Genomic DNA, 23,698 nt, shown 5'->3' on the forward strand with positions numbered 1-23,698 from the left:
AATAGAAACACACCCGAACCAGCTGGCAGCGGAAACGAAGAACACAACAAACATCGCAAGAAGACTAAAAAGGAAACACCCAATAGATCTCATAAAAGATATAACCTAGCAAGCACGAAGATGGCACCCTGCTGGGGGTAGCCATTTACATGCTATATTTTTTTCCCCTTAATAACTAAGATATAATACTTTACCAAATGTCCTTCAGGACAAATTGTAAAAACCAAAATAAACTATAAAAAAAGAATGAAATTACTGATGTTGAACTGCAAATACGTAAAATCGCATATTTGACAGAAATGTGGCGAATGGGTGAGAGGAGATTGAATTTAAATTTTAACGCCAAAAAGAGTGCTGTTGCGAACGTCCAGTATATTTCGAATAGATATTGTTGTAAAAGATTATAAGTTCCGTCGCTAGACGTTCGTACGATCGAAATCACGAAGATAGATAATAGAATGTTCGCGGATAACTCAAAGACTCGTATACGCCGTTAATTGATGTTAATAACTGCCCGCTCGCGATCGTGTCTGTTTATTTATACTAGTCAGCAGGGAGTAAGAGTCGGAAGATTCAAATTAGTCTTAGAACGACGGTTGCCCTCCACGGCGACATTGTTTTTGCTTTTTTTTTGTTTTTTTATTCTTTTCATGGAGGAAATCCGCACGAACACCCGCCGCTTCTAGGGGGAAGAGCGGCGTGGTAGTGTCGGACTCCAACCGACTAAAACCTCCACGATGACCGTCCCTCTTGCGATCGAGGAGTGCCCTGGAACCGCTGAGGCGACACACCAGGCCCCCCCGCGCTCAACATTCTGTCCGTAAATGGCGCGGCGTGCTGCCATGTCACGTCGCGTTCTCTCCCAGGGGCCGTCCGGATCCCCAACCGGACTGCTTTAGTGACTGACCTAATTTCAATCCCCTTCGGAGGTCGCGGCGGCCTTCGCGCGCCTCGTGTAGGCGCGTCCACGGCCGATCCTTTCGGAATGGGTAACCCGCTCCCTCACCTGACACTGTTTTTTCCTAGAGGTAGTCTAACGCTATTTTCGTGTGTCGAAGCGGTGTCTTTGTTCCGAGGCACAACAAATGAGACGCCTTCGCTTCGCCTCGTCGTATGACTCATATGTCGCTACAGAAACATTCTATAAATTGCATTTCGTAGTGTCCTGCGTATACCTTTGAAAGAGTACTAACAAGTTCAGTCTATATAACGATCGCAAATAATCGAATTTTTCATGTATTAATTTTGTTTCGTGTTTCAAGCGTAATCTGTGATATTGGCATTTAAGAACTTGACTGTGTGTATGGAGCCATTTGGTGCAAAGTTTCAAGCGAAATTTGAATTAGCAATAGAGCGTAATTCTTGTGAATTTTCTCGGAAGCAAATATTCGAATTCATTCATATCTGAATTACAGTGTGTCCTTCGTTCTTTAAAAAAAAAAATGTATTTGATGAGGTTCTATGTTCGGTGCAATGATTGCTACTTACACGATTTTAACCAACTCGTAACCTACAGTTTATTGCATAGATGACCCTCTGGACAGCTTTGGCATTCCAAGATTCACAGTAAAATTGTCACTCGCGGCCAGTGTGCAGTTACTAATTCTGTATCTTCATTGTGTTCGTGGAGTGTTGGAAAATTTCAACCTAGTTACCAATTTTATGTTGGATGCTATGGTGTGTCTGAAAGTTAGATTTTACAGTTCGAAGACATTTATTTTTAAATAATAGCTATAAAGGTGTACGAGTTGATACGGTATGGCACGCGATTCTTAGATTTAAAGGAAAAGAATACAATAATTATGCAAGGTCAACAGATTAATGTATGATGATTGTAGAAACAACTTTCATTAACCTTATATTTTATACTTTATTATATTTTTTAAATATTAGTTTTCTTTGTAAATTGAAGCAAATAATACATTTATTTTTCATTATGAAATTGTTGAAATTTTTTGACATATTTGTACCATTTATAGTAACATGTCGTAATGCGTTAATGTATAATTATGTATTTAATAAAAATATCATAAGAAATTACAGTACTATGTTTCTTAATGACATAATAAGCAACATTAATTGAAATTTTTAAGCACATTTGTAATGGCTTCAACACAAGTCGCAACAGCATATGCACCAGCATCTACATTCTGGAAATATTGTGTTTGTTTTACATAACTAGCTCGTCCTACCCTGTAACACAAGTTAAATAAACAAATCAATTGAATTTAATGCAAGTGAATAAAAGTCATGTTTATATATATATATATAATATAGGATGAGTCATAAATAAATGTTCATACTTCGAGAGGTGAATCTAGACACTAAGTAAACGACATCTTATGTACATATATCCTACATATCTTAGTTTTCGATTTACATATGGATGTTTAAAGAAAATGTTCGAAATTTTCGTTTCCCTTCTATTTTACAGTAAGAACATTTCTTAACAGCACGTCCGCAAACTATTAGGGTCAGATGGAGCCATTAAATGGCAACCACGATTTAAATCCATTAGGGGGCGATTTGGTACAGTTTAAATTCAATTGTGTATTCAACACAAGTGAACCATTTATACGATCTATGGAAAAGATGGATTTAAGATAATTCGAGGAATACCTGATATTTTCAAGTACTTGAGAAATCAATTTGGATACTTTTAACATTTTTTTTTTTTAATCAGTCATAATTGGAAAACTAAGATATGTATATAATATATAGCGGCACGTGAGTTAGAGGACAATTCAAATCATGTTGTTATTTTGCCTCGGAGTATCAAGATCGTTAGGATACACGTAATGTAATAATAAATAAATTCCGGGCAAAACAATTTCGCTGCTACGTGCAACCGTCGAACAAAGACAAATTTGAATTTTCCGACTCTCCCCCGGCCAGTATAAATAAACGGACGTAACCGAATCAGTTCGGTTATCTATCGAGTATCCAACGAGTTATCGACGAGTACCTAACGAGCATTTATCGAGTATTTATCAGCGATCTTATTTTGCGACTTATACGCTGTATAACTACATTATTTATATTTATTTATTTATTTAATTTAAATATATTTGACGGGTTGCAACAGCAAGTTCTCATTATTCTAACTACCAATCCTCTACAAGTTCTCTACATTGATAACCCAGACGTGATAAGTGAACAAAGATGATAGTAACGAAGCTGCGGATAGCAAGTCCTCAGCTAATATAACGACTAGTATGCCTCTATTGCAACCCTCGAACATCACGGTGTGGTTCGTCTTATTGGAAACACAACTCGATGCGGCGGACATCACGACCGGCAAGTTAAAATTCGCAACCCTCTCCAAATGTCTCGACGGTCAGCTACTACAACAAATTGAGGGCATATTGACGAATCCCCCAGCCACGGGACGATATGCGAAGCTAAAAGAGGAACTCATTCGCATACTAACCGATACAGACAGTGCTCGGGTAAAGAAGTTGGCAGAAAGCGAAGAGATGGGGTTAGGCTCTCTCGCTAGCCCCTCCCCCTCCGAACCTGATGATATTTGAACCTCACGCTGTGGAGAAATCGACTATCCGCCCGCATGAGGCGTATCCTGGCCGCGGTCGACGATACGAACCCAGAAGAATTAATGCGGTCAGCGAACCTGATAGCAAAGGAATTTGGAGAGGAGTACCAGCGTACTGCCCGAATAACGACAGTAATTGATCCACCAGTTCAAAACGTTAGAACAAACGAAACTTGTGTCGCCCTTTCAACGCGTTAAGTGACCAAATGAACCAACTGAGGGCCCCGGTGAGTGCGCTGAGTTTCAATCATCGTCCTCGTCGGCGATCGAGATCGAGAAGTCGGAGTAGATCGAGGTCACGAGAAATATCGTGTGACTCCGGTCTATGTCATCATCGGACATTCTGGGACCGCGCACAAAAATGTCGGTCCCCTTGTAAATGGAAGTAGAGAAACGGGACCAGTCGTCCGTAAATGCGGCATACGACGACGGCTTGGGAACCCGCCGCATCTTCGTCATGAACAAGAGAACGAAAATTTCATTCTTAGTGGGCACCGGTGCGGACACATGTGTGTATCCGCGCAACAAGATACACGGACCTGCGAACAAAAGCGATTACGAACTGTTCGCAGCCAACGGAACGCGAATCGCAATTTATGGCACCATCACAATGTCCCTCAACCTATCGCTACCGTCGAGTCTTCAGGTGGAGTTTTGTAATTGCTGATGTACAAACGCCCATCGTCGGTGTCGAGTTCTTGAGCCATTATGGATTGCTCGTAGACCCACGAAATAAACGGCTCCTCGGCAAATATATATAATTGATGTATATAATTCACCTGTTAGGTATAGACATTACATTTATGACTCATTTTGTATATTAATACTACATTTAAGTATCATTATTAAATATAGCAGCATTATTGAATTATTAAATGTATTATTTTCTTTAATATAGCATAATTTCTTCTTGTACATATATGTACAATAACTAAACACAATAGTGTTTACATATATAACATGCGTAATAATATATGTAATGACATATACTATGTTATAATCTATATATATACATATGTGGTATACTTTATATATACAGACATTTATTTTACATTTAAAAGTTCTGAATGTTTTTAAACATTTGTACTTTGAAATGAATATGTTTCAACGTATAAAGAATAAATAAGTAACGCTACAAGTATAAGCTTTTAATTGTAATTTCGCCTCAAAATTCGTATTTAAACTGTTGTTAACTCTAAGTTAGTTGAAATGACGTCTGCGCCAATCTTAGGAATGTTGGTATAAGCATGTGAGCAAATGAATTTATAAATGAGTACATATAAGAACAATTGAAATCCACATAAATAGCATTAAGATAATAACAATAACAATGCGGTATCGATTGTTCATAGTTATTTTTTCGGAATCATGTGGTTATGAGATCTCAAAGTTATTTTAAGAAATGAAAGATTTCAGTTTCCTTTGTTTAATGATTTATGTTACCTGTTTACATGATTGAATGCTTACAGTTACCAATATGTATTATGATCCATAAAAACATACAACTCAAGAAATTACTTTCTGCATTATTTAGAATATTATATTTGTTTTCTCAAATCTATCAAACACAGAAAACAGAAAGTAGTGTTCTAGCCAGATACATATGTTTTGTTCTCTCAATTTTGTTATACAGGTACATGATTATATGGGATCGTGATACAATTAGCTGGTGGATACTACATGCAAAAATAAATCAAGAAAAAGAATAACATTTTCTCATTTCTGTTTCCTAACATTTTCACTAACTTGGAATTAATATATGGGTACTGGCAGATTTTTTAACTCATCTTTTTCGGGAATGCAGCTTTAAATGAAAAAATGTGATTCATTTTTCTAGATTTATTTTCGCATGTCGATCATCGTCCGGCCACGATTTTACCACGATTTTAAGGGCACCCTATATACAACTTCTGAGAAAACAAATGACTTACTTCTACAAATTTATTTATAAAGAAGTAAACGATAGCATTTATAATTACAAATAATAATATAAATTAAAAAGTATATGGAAATTAAAAAATACTCCAATTCTCATCATGTTTTTTCCATTTCTCAATTTATAGAGTTGATCATTATGACTTTTGTTATGAAATAAGATCTAGAACGCATACGTTCAGTTCGAAGTGTTTGGGCTTATGGCAACCCAAGATTGTTATCAAAACCTTCCGACTCGACATAACATACAAAACAATCATCATTATGTAAAAATAATACAAAACAATTATCGCTAAAAAGTTTTGATTCTTTCTACAAAAAATATACAAACTGTTCTGCACTTACTTAGCTTCCATATTCTTCGTGGATTCACATGCTTTCCAAGTTACTACCTTTAATGCATCACAAATTTCTATTAATGGCTTGTGCAACAGGTTTTCAAAAGTATCACAAAATGCATTGAGAGCGTCAACCTAATAAAACACAAAGTGTATTTAAATAGCGTTATAGCAAATTGATATTAAATGTATAAACGATCTTTTCACATATATATACAACATTTTATTTTTAAATTTTAAAAATACCTTAAGGGGATATCATTAATTAGTCGCGAAATTTAATTATTATAAAAGTATTCATATCTATAAAAAGGCTATTTTTATTAACATGTAAAGTAAATATACGTTATTTTACAGCATCATATGTTATTTAAATAAAATATCTCTTATATGTGTAGGAATGATTGAAAGTTCTGCTGGAAAGAAATAAGCCAAAAAAATTTCAAATTAATATAATAATAAATAGAATATTTCAACACAAAGCTATTCTTTTCACGCTGTAGTGGCACGTGAGTGTAAAAGAAGTCTACGGAAAATTCGAATCTGGGAGAGACCCATATTATTGTGCCCTTGAATACTAACGATTGTTTTGGTTTACAAGGTCTAGAAGCAAATGAACTCTGGACAGATTGTTATTGCCGTTTCTTGTAATCTTCAGTCAGAGTTACATAAGAAGGTTACCTTTTTGTGGTAACGTCCGTCGATATAAATGTATGAACGTCTTCCCTAGACAGAGTATTATTATCCTTTCTTCGATCGGCATAATCTCATTGAGTGAGCGACGATTACAACTACCATACACTATCTCTGTATCTGTACTTGTATTTATACTGATTTTAATACAACTGACTATTACAAATTCATCCACTCGTTTCAACGCAATACTCGAAGACTATCTTCCATTTTTTCGTTGGTCACACTCGCATACACACAGACGCCTTCGGTCAGTCGACTGCGAACCTCCGAGCCAAACGGACCTCTCAGCCCTAAAAAAAAAAAAAAAAGGGACAGCTGACCCAGACCCGAACAGTGCGCGCGCCAACTAGACAATCTTTCGCGTAGAGAAAGTCTAAGTGAAAAAAAAAAAAAAAGAAAAAAGTGACAGAAAGTGGAAAATTGATTAGTGACACCATCGCTATAAATAGGAAAAAAAAAATAATAACAACAAAATAAATAAAAAAATAGGCGACATCGATAATGAAGCAGAAAGCAAAAAAACGGAACCCTCCGTAATCCCAACAAAAAAAACGAGTAAAAGAAAAGCAATCTCGCCAAAAACGGACAAAGAAAACAACATTAGCATAAGACTTTCCACGCAAAAAACGCGGAAACTCAACCCACAACCAAAACTAGTGGGAAGGTCCAAAAGACTACCAGACACCCCGGAAAACACAGAAGAAGATCTCGTTCTAATCCAAGAAGAAAACAATACACAAGATCCCACCGTCAAAGAAAGCAAAACCATGAAAACTACAAGAAGCCCTCCCTCACCAGTGATACCAACAAAAAACAGATTTGAAGTGTTACAAACACAGGAAACCACTATACCTCAACAACAGAATCACACTCAAGCAACGTCAACAAAAGAATCAACAATACAAAATGCGATCGTGGAAGCCATAAGAAAGAAGAACAATGAAATGCGAATCAAAGCAAACAGGAGGACTACGTCCACATTGGGAACACCACACACCCAAGAAAAATCAAACGACACACGAACAAACAGCCCCCTCGCCCCACCTAGGAGGCCGCCGACACCACAAAATCAACACACTCATCTGATCAAACCAAAAGAGCAACCCCCACCGACAAAGACACCGATGGAACAAGCACAACAGGAACAGCCCACCAACCACCCCACAGAGGAACAACAGGACGCCCCCTCACCCACAAAAGGTAACAGGCCCCCGCCAATCAATATAACTCATCAAGACCCAAAAGACACCATTGCTCTCTTACAAGACGCTCTCAAAATCAAAAACTTTCACATCAACAGAATACACGCGAACAAACACGCTCTATACCTACATAATCTAAGCGACTACATTAAAGCAAAAGAATTACTGATAACAACAAACACAACGTTCTACACATACACACCAAAAGCACAAAAACATCACACGTTCCTATTAAAAGGACTAGACATTAACCTCACAGAGACAGAAATACTAGAAGACTTACAAGCATTAAAAATAGACGACATACAGTTTACGAAAGTATCGCGCTTCTCGACAAGAAAGTCAAGGGAAAGTAACAGACTGCTCCCAATATACATAGTACAGGTATCCCCCAATAGCAACGTCGTGAAATTACAAAAAATAAATAGACTAAGCTACTATAAAATAACGTGGGAAAAAATAAGAAAAAATGACATTACCCAATGCCACAAATGCCAACGATTAGGCCACACAGCACAAAACTGCAACCTAATCTACCGCTGTGTAAAATGCACCGAGCCCCATGGCCCAGGCGAGTGCAAAATAAAAAAAGACGATACAATCACAAAGGATAAAATATTCTGCGTCAACTGCAAAAGCTACGGACACCCCGCGTCATACAAAGGGTGCCCCAAAATCATAGAGCTGCGCCAAAAACTTTCAGAAAAAATTAAAAAAGACAAAGAAACAAAAATCAAACGACTAGAACAGATAAGCCGAAAATACACCCCAGAACTAAAGTTCTCGGACGCAGTGAAACAACAAGCAAGACCAAAGCAGGAAATCGAAAACCCCCCTCACACAATAAAACCAAAACTAGATTCGCGGGCAAACCAAATCCCAATTACAACCGAGATCATCCCTCAACAAATAATATTAAACGCTTTCGAAGATTTTAAAAAATGTATCATCCAAGCACTAAATCAACAACAAATACAACTCAACGAATTAAAAAATGCAATATCATCGCACGAAGACAGGTTCAACACCATCTTCAACTCCTTAGATATCGCAGTCGACAATTAGCCAAAACACACCAAACCAACAAACACAACATAAAACATCCAAATTAGATTTAAAACACCTGAAAATAATTGCAATAAATGCAAACTCTCTAATCTCAAACCAAAAAAGATACAGTATGCTAACCCTAATAAACAAAGAAACCCCCGACATCGTATTCATCTCAGAAACAAAACTGAACAAAAGACACAAAGTATCCTTCAAAAACTACTCCATAATAAGACACGACAGACCAAACGCTATCCAAGGAGGAGGAACGGCAATCCTCATAAAAAACCCCCTGAAATTCAAAGAAATCCAAAACGACAAAATAACAAATTTTAAAACCCTGGAGACGACAACCATAAAAATAAAAATAAACAAAAAGGAAAACTTACTCATCACCGCAGCCTACGCATCCTACAGAAACGAAAAAGAATTTAACGACGAATTCAATAACCTCTTCGAACTTTTACAGCTCGACAAACAAGAAAACTTCCACATAATAGCCGGCGACCTTAACGTAAAACACACAAGCTGGAAAAACCCACTAAACAATACGAGAGGAAACTTCATCAGAAACTGGCTAGACAATAAAAGCATACACTACAAAACAAACCTTTACAGCTCCGAGCTACCCTCCTACCCAAAAGGAGGCTCATACCTCGACATATGCCTAACAGATGCACGACTAAAAATCCAAAACTTACGACCAAATAACACGCTCAAAACCCTAGACTACGACAGCGACCATAAAGCCATACTCTTACAGATAAACAAAAACACATCCGACTACCTAACACTTGAAACACAAACCGAAACCCCCAAGTACAACTACAAAAATACAAACTGGAAAAAATTCCAAAAACTACTCGATCAGAAATGCGACCTAAATATCTACAACAACGTCAACCTAACAAACAGACAAATCGACACATACATAGACGAAATCGAAAAACACATACAAAGCGCACTCCAAAAATCCGTCCCAACCTTCAAACAAAAAAACTCTTGCGATCTATATATCAACAACAAAATAAAAGAACTACAACGAGACAAAAGCTACATACTCTCCAAAATAAACAATATAAAACACAACTACTCTTACGACAAAAGAGAGGAATTAGAATACCTAAAATACCTACTACACAAAATAAAATTACAACAGAAACAAGAATTCGCAAACTCTATAAACCTCTACTGGTCAAACAAAATAAAAAATATCTCCAAAAACGACTCAGCCAACATGTTCCCACAAATAAATCAAATCTTCAGACCGAAAGAACAAAACCCCAGCACTCCGCTCAAATTGCCCCCAGAGAAAGCTCCCCTCATCCAAGAAGCAGGTATAGAGATACACAACACCAGCAAAGACACCGAGAATAACTTCATAATAACTAAAACAACAGAAAAACTAGACATCATAGGCACCCACTTCTCCAAAACACATACCCAAAACGAACACATGGACCGAGAAGAATTAAACAGAATCATCATCGCAGAAACGAACAAACTCAAAAACGAAATAGAACAAGACATAACGTTAAACAAAACAGTCTGCACGTTCTCAAACGAAAACACCTCAGACAATCCCAAACAACCAGAAACAGAAATAAATTACTTTACAAATTATAACCAACTAAACAAAATCTTCGCCAAGCTAAATAATAAAAAATCCTCCGTCTTCGACGGCATCCCGAACATCTCACTTAAGCACCTACCAAACAAAATAAAATGGTACTACACAGTAATATTCAACAATGCGCTAAACAACGCATACTTCCCGAGAAAGTGGAAAAAAGCCAAAATAATAGCAATCACAAAAAAAAATAAAGACGGCTCATCACTCACAAACCTACGACCAATAAGTCTCCTCCCCAACATAAGCAAAGTATTTGAAGTAGTCATCAATAACCCCCTAACTACATTCTGCAAAAAAAAAACATTATACCAGAAAACCAATTTGGCTTCCGACACAAACACTCCACACTACACGCGACAAACAAACTCACGTCAGACATCTGCTGGGCACTAAACGCAAAACAACGAGTAGCCGCCTGCTTAATAGATCTCGAAAAAGCCTTCGACACAGTCTGGACCACAGGCCTCATTTATAAATTAATAAAAAAAAACTTCCCGAGATACTTAATCAAAATAATATGGGACATGATTACAAACAGAACATTCCTAATGACCGAGGGCTCCCATACATCGAACAAAGAATTCACCATAAAAAACGGACTCCAACAAGGAACTGTAAACTCCCCGCTACTCTTCAACATATACAACAGTGACATATTAAACCTGTTCGACATGAACAAATCTACCCACAAACGCTCCATAGCCTTCGCAGACGACCTAATCATCTACGTAACAGGCCGCAAAACTAAAACAATAAACACAGACCTCCAAGAACTATTCGACAAAATCAATGATTACTACCACACATGGAAACTAAGAATCAACGCAAACAAATGCGAAAGCATACTGTTCAAACCCAAAACCAGCGAAATCGGCCCAGCAGAAAGAAAACACTGCAAAAATTTCCAATTAAAAGAAAAGTCATCCGAAGAGACAATCATACCACACAAAAACTGCGTAAAGTACCTAGGCATAAACATAGATGACAAACTAAATTACAAACAACACATAGAAACCCAACTCGCCAAGGCCAATAAAGCATTCTGGAGAGCAAAGAGACTATTTTACTCGAAACATCTCAAGAATAATGTAAAAACATTATGCTACCAAGCTCTAATTAGACCAATTATAACATACGGTTGCCCAATCTGGTACAACATACCAGCATCGCTAATGGAGAGAATCCGCGTTTTCGAAAGAAAATGCATTAGAGCTTGCCAAAATGCGTACAGATCCGAACAGAGCGGATACAAAAAATATATAAAAAACAAAAAAATCTACGACCTAGCCAACATTCACCGCATTGACTGTCACATACTAAAACTAGCAAGAAATCATTTCGCACAAGCGTCAAAAATAAAAGAAAACAGCCTAATCTTCAGCGGCTTATACCCAAACGTTCTATATTACAAAAACACAATGAAAACAGGCTACATCCCCCCAGAAGCGTTCCTATACCTAGACGAAAAAAATTACCTCCAAGACCAAAACAATATCCCGATAATTTTCCACATAAAAAGAAAAATAGGGATAAAAACGATACTCTACGAGGAAAACCTAAACGGACTGACTGCAGACACCAGGTGGAGGTACAACATGGCCCTCCCCCAAAAAGACACTAAAGACAAACACAGAAGAAACACAAAAAAATATTGGTGGATTCCAAACCCATAAGAAAATATAAGTGAAAACTACCAATTCGACAAAAAAAAAAAAAAAAAAAAAAAAGAACCATTCCTACCACCGTATAACCTAGATGTAAGTACTGTAAATATGTAAATACTATAATCATTGTAAATAATATAAATTAACACCCCCCTCCCCTTCCCACTCATCCCCCCCACCCCAAATTCCCACAACGCATAAAAGTAATACACCGAGGAGTCCTGTTTTGCGGCCAAGTTTCAGGACAAAATACAACACACACAAGAATACACAAAAATCACGCACCAATGCGACTTAAACCCAAAAAAAACAAAAAAATAAACGCAAAAACCGAAAATCCACGACACATATTAGACCATGGCTACGTCGTACCGACGCGTATCGGTACTTTTGCCTAAACACACTATACTCAATTCATTGTTTATTGTGAATCTCAAAAATGTACAAAAAATCAAATATTGGCTAAATAAACTATTTAAAAAAAAAAAAAAAAAAAACAGTCGCCTTCGGTCAGTCGACTGCGAACCTCCGAGCCAAACGGACCTCTCAGCCCTAAAAAAAAAAAGGGACAGCTGACCCAGACCCGAACAGTGCGCGCGCCAACTAGACAATCTTTCGCGTAGAGAAAGTCTAAGTGAAAAAAAAAAGAAAAAAGTGACAGAAAGTGGAAAATTGATTAGTGACACCATCGCTATAAATAGGAAAAAAAAAATAATAACAACAAAATAAATAAAAAAATAGGCGACATCGATAATGAAGCAGAAAGCAAAAAAACGGAACCCTCCGTAATCCCAACAAAAAAAACGAGTAAAAGAAAAGCAATCTCGCCAAAAACGGACAAAGAAAACAACATTAGCATAAGACTTTCCACGCAAAAAACGCGGAAACTCAACCCACAACCAAAACTAGTGGGAAGGTCCAAAAGACTACCAGACACCCCGGAAAACACAGAAGAAGATCTCGTTCTAATCCAAGAAGAAAACAATACACAAGATCCCACCGTCAAAGAAAGCAAAACCATGAAAACTACAAGAAGCCCTCCCTCACCAGTGATACCAACAAAAAACAGATTTGAAGTGTTACAAACACAGGAAACCACTATACCTCAACAACAGAATCACACTCAAGCAACGTCAACAAAAGAATCAACAATACAAAATGCGATCGTGGAAGCCATAAGAAAGAAGAACAATGAAATGCGAATCAAAGCAAACAGGAGGACTACGTCCACATTGGGAACACCACACACCCAAGAAAAATCAAACGACACACGAACAAACAGCCCCCTCGCCCCACCTAGGAGGCCGCCGACACCACAAAATCAACACACTCATCTGATCAAACCAAAAGAGCAACCCCCACCGACAAAGACACCGATGGAACAAGCACAACAGGAACAGCCCACCAACCACCCCACAGAGGAACAACAGGACGCCCCCTCACCCACAAAAGGTAACAGGCCCCCACCAATCAACATAACTCATCAAGACCCAAAAGACACCATTGCTCTCTTACAAGACGCTCTCAAAATCAAAAACTTTCACATCAACAGAATACACGCGAACAAACACGCTCTATACCTACATAATCTAAACGACTACATTAAAGCAAAAGAATTACTGATAACAACAAACACAACGTTCTACACATACACACCAAAAGCACAAAAACAACACACGTTCCTATTAAAAGGACTAGACATTAACCTCACAGAGACAGAAATACTAGAAGACTTACAAGCATTAAAAATAGACGACATACAGTTTACGAAAGTATCGCGCTTCTCGACAAGAAAGTCAAGGGAAAGTAACAGACTGCTCCCAATATACATAGTACAGGTATCCCCCAATAGCAACGTCGTGAAATTAAAAAAAATAAATAGACTAAGCTACTATAAAATAACGTGGGAAAAAATAAGAAAAAATGACATTACCCAATGCCACAAATGCCAACGATTAGGTCACACAGCACAAAACTGCAACCTAATCTACCGCTGTGTAAAATGCACCGAGCCCCATGGCCCAGGCGAGTGCAAAATAAAAAAAGACGATACAATCACAAAGGATAAAATATTCTGCGTCAACTGCAAAAGCTACGGACACCCCGCGTCATACAAAGGGTGCCCCAAAATCATAGAGCTGCGCCAAAAACTTTCAGAAAAAATTAAAAAAGACAAAGAAACAAAAATCAAACGACTAGAACAGGTAAGCCGAAAATACACCCTAGAACTAAAGTTCTCGGGCGCAGTGAAACAACAAGCAAGACCAAAGCAGGAAATCGAAAATCCCCCTCACACAATAAACCCAAAACTAGATTCGCGGGCAAACCAAATCCCAATTACAACCGAGATCATCCCTCAACAAATAATATTAAACGCTTTCGAAGATTTTAAAAAATGTATCATCCAAGCACTAAATCAACAACAAATACAACTCAACGAATTAAAAAATGCAATATCATCGCACGAAGACAGGTTCAACACCATCTTCAACTTCTTAGATATCGCAGTCGACAATTAGCCAAAACACACCAAACCAACAAACACAACATAAAACATCCAAATTAGATTTAAAACACCTGAAAATAATTGCAATAAATGCAAACTCTCTAATCTCAAACCAAAAAAGATACAGTATGCTAACCCTAATAAACAAAGAAACCCCCGACATCGTACTCATCTCAGAAACAAAACTGAACAAAAGACACAAAGTATCCTTCAAAAACTACTCCATAATAAGACACGACAGACCAAACGCTATCCAAGGAGGAGGAACGGCAATCCTCATAAAAAACCCCCTGAAATTCAAAGAAATCCAAAACGACAAAATAACAAATTTTAAAACCCTGGAGACGACAACCATAAAAATAAAAATAAACAAAAAGGAAAACTTACTCATCACCGCAGCCTACGCATCCTACGGAAACGAAAAAGAATTTAACGACGAATTCAATAACCTCTTCGAACTTTTACAGCTCGACAAACAAGAAAACTTCCACATAATAGCCGGCGACCTTAACGCAAAACACACAAGCTGGAAAAACCCACTAAACAATACGAGAGGAAACTTCATCAGAAACTGGCTAGACAATAAAAGCATACACTACAAAACAAACCTTTACAGCTCCGAGCTACCCTCCTACCCAAAAGGAGGCTCATACCCCGACATATGCCTAACAGATGCACGACTAAAAATCCAAAACTTACGACCAAATAACACGCTCAAAACCCTAGACTACGACAGCGACCATAAAGCCATACTCTTACAGATAAACAAAAACACATCCGACTACCTAACACTTGAAACACAAACCGAAACCCCCAAGTACAACTACAAAAAGACAAACTGGAAAAAATTCCAAAAACTACTCGAACAGAAATGCGACCTAAATATCTACAACAACGTCAACCTAACAAACAGACAAATCGACACATACATAGACGAAATCGAAAAACACATACAAAGCGCACTCCAAAAATCCGTCCCAACCTTCAAACAAAAAAACTCTTGCGATCTATATATCAACAACAAAATAAAAGAACTACAACGAGACAAAAGCTACATACTCTCCAAAATAAACAATATAAAACACAACTACTCTTACGACAAAAGAGAGGAATTAGAATACCTAAAATACCTACTACACAAAATAAAATTACAACAGAAACAAGAATTCGCAAACTCTATAAACCTCTACTGGTCAAACAAAATAAAAAATATCTCCAAAAACGACTCAGCCAACATGTTCCCACAAATAAATCAAATCTTCAGACCGAAAGAACAAAACCCCAGCACTCCGCTCAAATTGCCCCCAGAGAAAGCTCCCCTCATCCAAGAAGCAGGTATAGAGATACACAACACCAGCAAAGACATCGAGAATAACTTCATAATAACTAAAACAACAGAAAAACTAGACATCATAGGCACCCACTTCTCCAAAACACATACCCAAAACGAACACATGGACCGAGAAGAATTAAACAGAATCATCATCGCAGAAACGAACAAACTCAAAAACGAAATAGAACAAGACATAACGTTAAACAAAACAGTCTGCACGTTCTCAAACGAAAACACCTCAGACAATCCCAAACAACCAGAAACAGAAATAAATTACTTTACAAATTATAACCAACTAAACAAAATCTTCGCCAAGCTAAATAATAAAAAATCCTCCGGCTTCGACGGCATCCCGAACATCTCACTTAAGCACCTACCAAACAAAATAAAATGGTACTACACAGTAATATTCAACAATGCGCTAAACAACGCATACTTCCCGAAAAAGTGGAAAAAAGCCAAAATAATAGCAATCACAAAAAAAAATAAAGACGGCTCATCACTCACAAACCTACGACCAATAAGTCTCCTCCCCAACATAAGCAAAGTATTTGAAGTAGTCATCAATAACCCCCTAACTACATTCTGCAAAAAAAAAACATTATACCAGAAAACCAATTTGGCTTCCGACACAAACACTCCACACTACACGCGACAAACAAACTCACGTCAGACATCTGCTGGGCACTAAACGCAAAACAACGAGTAGCCGCCTGCTTAATAGATCTCGAAAAAGCCTTCGACACAGTCTGGACCACAGGCCTCATTTATAAATTAATAAAAAAAAACTTCCCGAGATACTTAATCAAAATAATATGGGACATGATTACAAACAGAACATTCCTAATGACCGAGGGCTCCCATACATCGAACAAAGAATTCACCATAAAAAACGGACTCCAACAAGGAACTGTAAACTCCCCGCTACTCTTCAACATATACAACAGTGACATATTAAACCTGTTCGACATGAACAAATCTACCCACAAACGCTCCATAGCCTTCGCAGACGACCTAATCATCTACGTAACAGGCCGCAAAACTAAAACAATAAACACAGACCTCCAAGAACTATTCGACAAAATCAATGATTACTACCACACATGGAAACTAAGAATCAACGCAAACAAATGCGAAAGCATACTGTTCAAACCCAAAACCAGCGAAATCGGCCCAGCAGAAAGAAAACACTGCAAAAATTTCCAATTAAAAGAAAAGTCATCCGAAGAGACAATCATACCACACAAAAACTGCGTAAAGTACCTAGGCATAAACATAGATGACAAACTAAATTACAAACAACACATAGAAACCCAACTCGCCAAGGCCAATAAAGCATTCTGGAGAGCAAAGAGACTATTTTACTCGAAACATCTCAAGAATAATGTAAAAACATTATGCTACCAAGCTCTAATTAGACCAATTATAACATACGGTTGCCCAATCTGGTACAACATACCAGCATCGCTAATGGAGAGAATCCGCGTTTTCGAAAGAAAATGCATTAGAGCTTGCCAAAATGCGTACAGATCCGAACAGAGCGGATACAAAAAATATATAAAAAACAAAAAAATCTACGACCTAGCCAACATTCACCGCATTGACTGTCACATACTAAAACTAGCAAGAAATCATTTCGCACAAGCGTCAAAAATAAAAGAAAACAGCCTAATCTTCAGCGGCTTATACCCAAACGTTCTATATTACAAAAACACAATGAAAACAGGCTACATCCCCCCAGAAGCGTTCCTATACCTAGACGAAAAAAATTACCTCCAAGACCAAAACAATATCCCGATAATTTTCCACATAAAAAGAATAATAGGGATAAAAACGATACTCTACGAGGAAAACCTAAACGGACTGACTGCAGACACCAGGTGGAGGTACAACATGGCCCTCCCCCAAAAAGACACTAAAGACAAACACAGAAGAAACACAAAAAAATATTGGTGGATTCCAAACCCATAAGAAAATATAAGTGAAAACTACCAATTCGACAAAAAAAAAAAAAAAAAAAAAAAGAACCATTCCTACCACCGTATAACCTAGATGTAAGTACTGTAAATATGTAAATACTATAATCATTGTAAATAATATAAATTAACACCCCCCTCCCCTTCCCACTCATCCCCCCCCCCCAAAATCCCACAACGCATAAAAGTAATACACCGAGGAGTCCTGTTTTGCGGCCAAGTTTCAGGACAAAATACAACACACACAAGAATACACAAAAATCACGCACCAATGCGACTTAAACCCAAAAAAAACAAAAAAATAAACGCAAAAACCGAAAACCCACGACACATATTAGACCATGGCTACGTCGTACCGACGCGTATCGGTACTTTTGCCTAATCCACCCTACAACCGAAATTCATTGTTTATTGTGAATAACATACACATGTAATACTCATCTTCTTGGACAATAAACGTTATAAAAAAAAAAAAAAAAAAAAACAGTCGCCTTCGGTAATCAATCCAACTCAATCGTCGCATCACGACGTCGGCATCGGTACTTCAAACATGCTTTACACTTTCGCCGCGATTATATTCAATTCTTACATATATTTATTAAAACTGTTGTGTGCAATCACGTATATTAGTTGCAAATTATGTAACGATATGTAATAGTTTCTTCTATACTTAGTTAAGCGTTACCATTTATCACATTTCCTTAAAATATACTATGTTAAAAGATTACTTATGTTATAAACATTATGTGGCAGCAACACACCTTCATGCCGATATAATGGGTGATAGCCTGCTGCTATTTAGCCTTACAATAATTTATGACTGGGCCGAGTGCTCAGTAAGAACCTCTGCAGATTGTTTGAGCAAATGTTTAGAAAACCGATAGCCGGCGACTTGAAGTCACCAAGCTATGAGATGTCGATGCCATGACTGTTTAGAGAATGTGTGAAACAGTTTGACGAAGGATAAGTTGATACACAGATGGACTAATGACAAGTAATCCGATGTAGCATTACCAAAGAATAAAGAAATAAATAATAGAAGACTTTGAGTAAAGGATCTGACCACGGAGTGGCAAAGGCAATGATGCTTTTTGGTAAGCGGGCTGTGAGGCACCGCGCGACACTTACTTCAGAAGCTGGGAAGCACGAAGTATTCACAAAATTAATTTCTAACATGTATGTCTTATGTGAAAGAAATATAAAAGAAGAATAATAAATGGAAACAATCAAGGAAATTAAATTTCTTTAAAAGTGCACCTTTAATAATATAATTTAGACAGATAAATAATAGAAATACATTCAGCCAATCTTACAGTATACACATTGTTTGAGATAGGCAGGTGTGGATTATAAAATTTTGTAAAAACTTCGATGGCTGTCATGGACACTATTCTATCCTCTTCTTGTCCACTATTCTCTTGCTCGTCCGCAAAGGGCTAAATCTACAAATGACACGGGTCTAAACAATGCATTTGAAGAAATAAAGTCAAATCCTGATCCAGTTCCCTTTCGACTGCCGAAGAGTGCAGACGTGCCTGGTGCCCGGAGAGGTCTCTCAGTCGAAATCGGACGTGGAAAAAAGTGCCCCCGAAAGTGCGAAAAGCGGGGAAAACAAAGCAATGCAACGAGTGCCACCGCTCAGGATATCAAACAACGGTGAAACATACGCCATATACAAAACCATGGAAATCCATGAATGCACAGAAACCGAAATGGATACGACTCAGATGAGTGACGAGAGAAACACCACCAACAACGATCTAACACAACAAGACGAAAGCTGGAAGCTCGTAACTCCCAGCAAAAGAAGAAAAATTACAACAAACGCAAATACTAGGAGGGCTGCAGAAACAGTAAGTAAGCAGTGGCTCCAAGAAATCCCACTACAAAACCCCTTCAGCATACTACCACAAGAGAAGGAACCAGAAACAACTGAAACAACTGAAAAACCAATAACACACAACCCCAAACCACCGCCAATATACATCGATGCGCAAATAATAGACCCCCTCCTCGAACTGCTAAACAATACGGCAGGCAAAGAAAACTACTCAATAAAACAATTAAAACTGGACCAGGTAAAAGTGCAAACCAACGCCCCAGAAACCTACAGAAAAGTGGTAAAAGTGCTAAAAGAAAAAAACGCCGGGTATCACACCTACCAGCTCAAAACTGACAAAAGCTATAAAGCAGTTATCAGAGGGCTACACCCAAGAACAAACACAAGCAACATATGCGACGAACTAGCCAAAATCGGACACCAGGTAAGAGCAATAAACAACATAACGAGATTTGACACCAAACAACCACTACCGCTGTTCCTAATAGAACTAGAACCGAACAAAAACAACAAGGAAATCTATGACATTAAACAAATCTTAAACACAATAATCACAGTCGAACCACCCAGACAAAAAAAAGACATACCTCAGTGCATGCGGTGCCAACAATATGGGCACACAAAAAATTACTGCAACAGAAACCCGGTGTGCGTCAAATGCGCAGGAAAGCACCTGACAACTTACTGCCCATATACGGGAAAAATAAAAGAGGTAAAGTGCTACAACTGCAACGGAAACCACCCAGCCAGCTACAAAGGCTGCCCAGCCAGAAAAATACTCCAACGTAAATTGTTTCCGCCGCTTAGAAGCAGGACATATAACTACCACCACACACAACAAGACAGGGCAGAAGCTGAGACACCAATTAAAGTACAGTACGTAATGAACAACAACCACAACAATATCAACACCACTGGCAGTCGAAGCTACGCGCAAGCAACCAAGGAAGTAACACCAGTAGCCAATCAAAACCACAACAACAACACCAACGACGCTACAGAAATAAAAGAACTATTAAAACAATCCATCAAAAGCACCGACATGTTAACAAGAACGATAAGCGAACTAAACGAAGCATTCAAGCAGCAATCATTACAAATCACAGCTATGATACAACTGATAACAACCATGCTAAGCAAAAAGTAAAAACGGACATACTAAAAATAGCTGCCTGGAACTCTAACGGTCTACAACAAAGGACCCTAGAAACCAAAATATTCATGTATCACAACAACATAGACATACTACTTGTATGAGAAACGCACTTCACAACAAAAAGCTACTTAAACATACCGTACTACACGATATACGATACCAAACACCCCTCAGGAAAAGCACACGGAGGGACCGCACTAATAATAAGAAACGACATTAAACACCATCTACACAGCCAAGTTAGTAAAGAACATGTATATAAGCAACCACCATTACCGTACAAACTAGCAGCAACCGTCTACAGCTGTCAGCAGTATATGCACCACCGCGACACAAAATTACAGCACAAATGTGGGAAGAATACTTCCAACAATTAGGCGACAAGTATATCGCAGCAGGAGACTACAACTCAAAGCACGCAATATGGGGATCAAGAATCACTACACTTCGAGGTAGAATCCTGGAAAAGCACATCAGAAGAAACAACCTCAATATACTATCCACAGGAAGACCGACATACTGGCCGACAGACCTGAGCAAAATCCCTGACCAACTCGATTTTGCAGTCACGAAGGGACCAAACGGAAATGAAATAAATATAGCACCCAGCCTCGAGCTTAGCTCCGACCATACACCCATAATAATTACATACAGAAACAAGCCAATACTTTACAACAACCCAGAGACACTATGCAACAAATCCAACAAGTGGCAAACTTTCAAAGAAATAATCGAGAGCAAAATCAACTGCAACATCCCATTGAAAACACCCGAACACATCGAACAAGCAGTAACAACACTTACAGAAACTATACAAGAAGCAGCACGGGCCACTACTAAACCCGAATGAACCATTAGCAAACAAAACTGATCCCACCAGACATCCCCGAAAAAATTAGAGAAAAAAGAAAAGCGAAAGCAAAATGGTAAAAACATAGAAGAAAAAAAACAAAAACACCTAAACAAACTTGCAAAGTAAATAAAAAACAAAATAAAAGAACACAACAACGAGTTTACAAAGTTCATAGAGTCACTATCTACACACGAGAACTACAACTACTCACTATGGAAAGCCACAAAAAAAAAAAATAAAGATGACAATAAAACCAGCCTCAGCAATCAGAAAAGCAGACAACACATGGGCAAGAAGCAACGAAGAGCAAGCCGAAGAATTTTCCAACCACCTATGCAACACATTTACACCACACAACATCAATAACAGCAACTACAATAGCCATACGGACGACGATGCGCTAACCACTATCACCGCAAATGACAAGCAGCACACCATACTTAAAACAACAGCACAAGAAATTACAAACATAATCGAAAAAACAAAAAACAACAAAGCACCAGGAATCGATCAAATCAATGGTAAAATCTTGAAAAACCTGCCTCCAAAAGCGATACGACTAATCGCTAGAATATTCAATACAATATTAAGAATCCAATACTATCCTAAACTATGGAAACTAGAAGAGATCATGTTACCCCAACCAGGCAAAGATCCACACGAAACAACATCTTACGGACCAATATCACTACTTCCCGTGCTCTCCAAAATACTAGAAAAAGTAATATACGCCCGTCTAAAACCAATAATAGAGAAGGAAAAATTAATACCAGACCACCAATTTGGATTCAGAAACAAACACTCCACCATAGAACAAATGCACAGGCTTGTCAACGAAATAATACACTCAATAGAAAACAAACAATGTTGGACAGCCCTATTCATGGACATAGAGAAAGCATTCGACAAAATAAACCACGAAAGCCTACTACAAACAATCAAGAAATAATTCGCGGAACAAATATACCAATTAACAAAATCATATCTAAACAACAGAACCTTCATAATAAAAATCAAGGATGCATACTCCGAAGTCAAAGACATCAAAGCAGGGGTTCCGCAAGGAAGCGTCCTAGATCCAATACTATACACACTATACACGGCCAACATACCACCAACTACCAATTGCAAAATACTGACATTCGCGGACAACACAGCCGTACTAGTCAGGCACAATAACCCTGTAACAGCAGCCACAATATTAGAAAAACACATCACAAAAATAGAAAAGTGGCTACAGGACAAACAAATTAAAGCTAACCCTAACAAATGCAACCACATCACATTCACACTGAGAAAACAGATAACACCAAACATCTTCCTGAACGGCACGCAAATAACACAAACAAGGCAAGTCAAATATCTTGGACTTCACATAGATACACACTTCACATGGAAACAGCATATCAAATCAATAATAGACAAATTACAGACAGCAAGGAGACAAATGCACTGGCTAACGAGCCGAAAATCCAAACTAAGCACAGAAAACAAACTAAAAATATACAAAATAATCATAAAACCGATCTGGACATACGGAATTCCACTATAGGGAACAGCAGCAATGAACCATATAAACAAAATCGAAACAATACAAGCCAGAATCCTTAGAACGATAGTAAACGCCCCGTGGTACGTTAGAAACGAGGACATACGGAAAGATCTGGGAATACCAACGGTCAAGGAGGAGTATGTCGGCCAGTATGTCGGTCTTCCTGTGGATAGTATATTGAGGTTGTTTCTTCTGATGTGTTTTTCCAGGGTTCTACCTCAAAGTGTAGTGATTCTTGATCCCCATATTGCGTGCTTTGAGTTGTAGTCTCCTGCTGCGATATACTTGTCGCCTAATTGTTGGAAGTATTCTTCCCACATTTGTGCTGTAATTTTGTGTCGCGGTGGTGCATATACTGCTGGCAGCTGTAGACGGTTGCTGCTAGTTTGTACGGTAACGGTGGTTGCTTGTATA

The 23,698-nt window shown here is 38.1% G+C and overlaps 1 protein-coding gene across 2 annotated transcripts in view; it reads right to left on the minus strand.

Annotated features, from left to right (window-relative positions):
- Nucleotides 1–1,992: 1,992 nt before the first annotated feature.
- LOC132905651 (triokinase/FMN cyclase-like) overlaps nucleotides 1,993–23,698 on the minus strand; it is a 67,321-nt gene continuing 45,615 nt past the window's right edge. The window contains exons 9-10 of one of the 2 annotated variants that reach the window (XM_060957156.1): nucleotides 5,831–5,958; nucleotides 1,993–2,193 (exon numbers count right to left, since the gene is read on the minus strand). In XM_060957156.1, the coding sequence (XP_060813139.1) occupies nucleotides 2,076–2,193; nucleotides 5,831–5,958 (246 nt within the window). In that variant the 3' untranslated portion in view covers nucleotides 1,993–2,075. The remainder of the gene's footprint in view (nucleotides 2,194–5,830; nucleotides 5,959–23,698) is intronic. The other variant, XM_060957159.1, reaches the window with a different exon arrangement.

The sequence above is a fragment of the Bombus pascuorum genome, chromosome 3 (genome assembly GCF_905332965.1).
Source record: "Bombus pascuorum chromosome 3, iyBomPasc1.1, whole genome shotgun sequence".
Taxonomy (NCBI): domain Eukaryota; kingdom Metazoa; phylum Arthropoda; class Insecta; order Hymenoptera; family Apidae; genus Bombus; species Bombus pascuorum.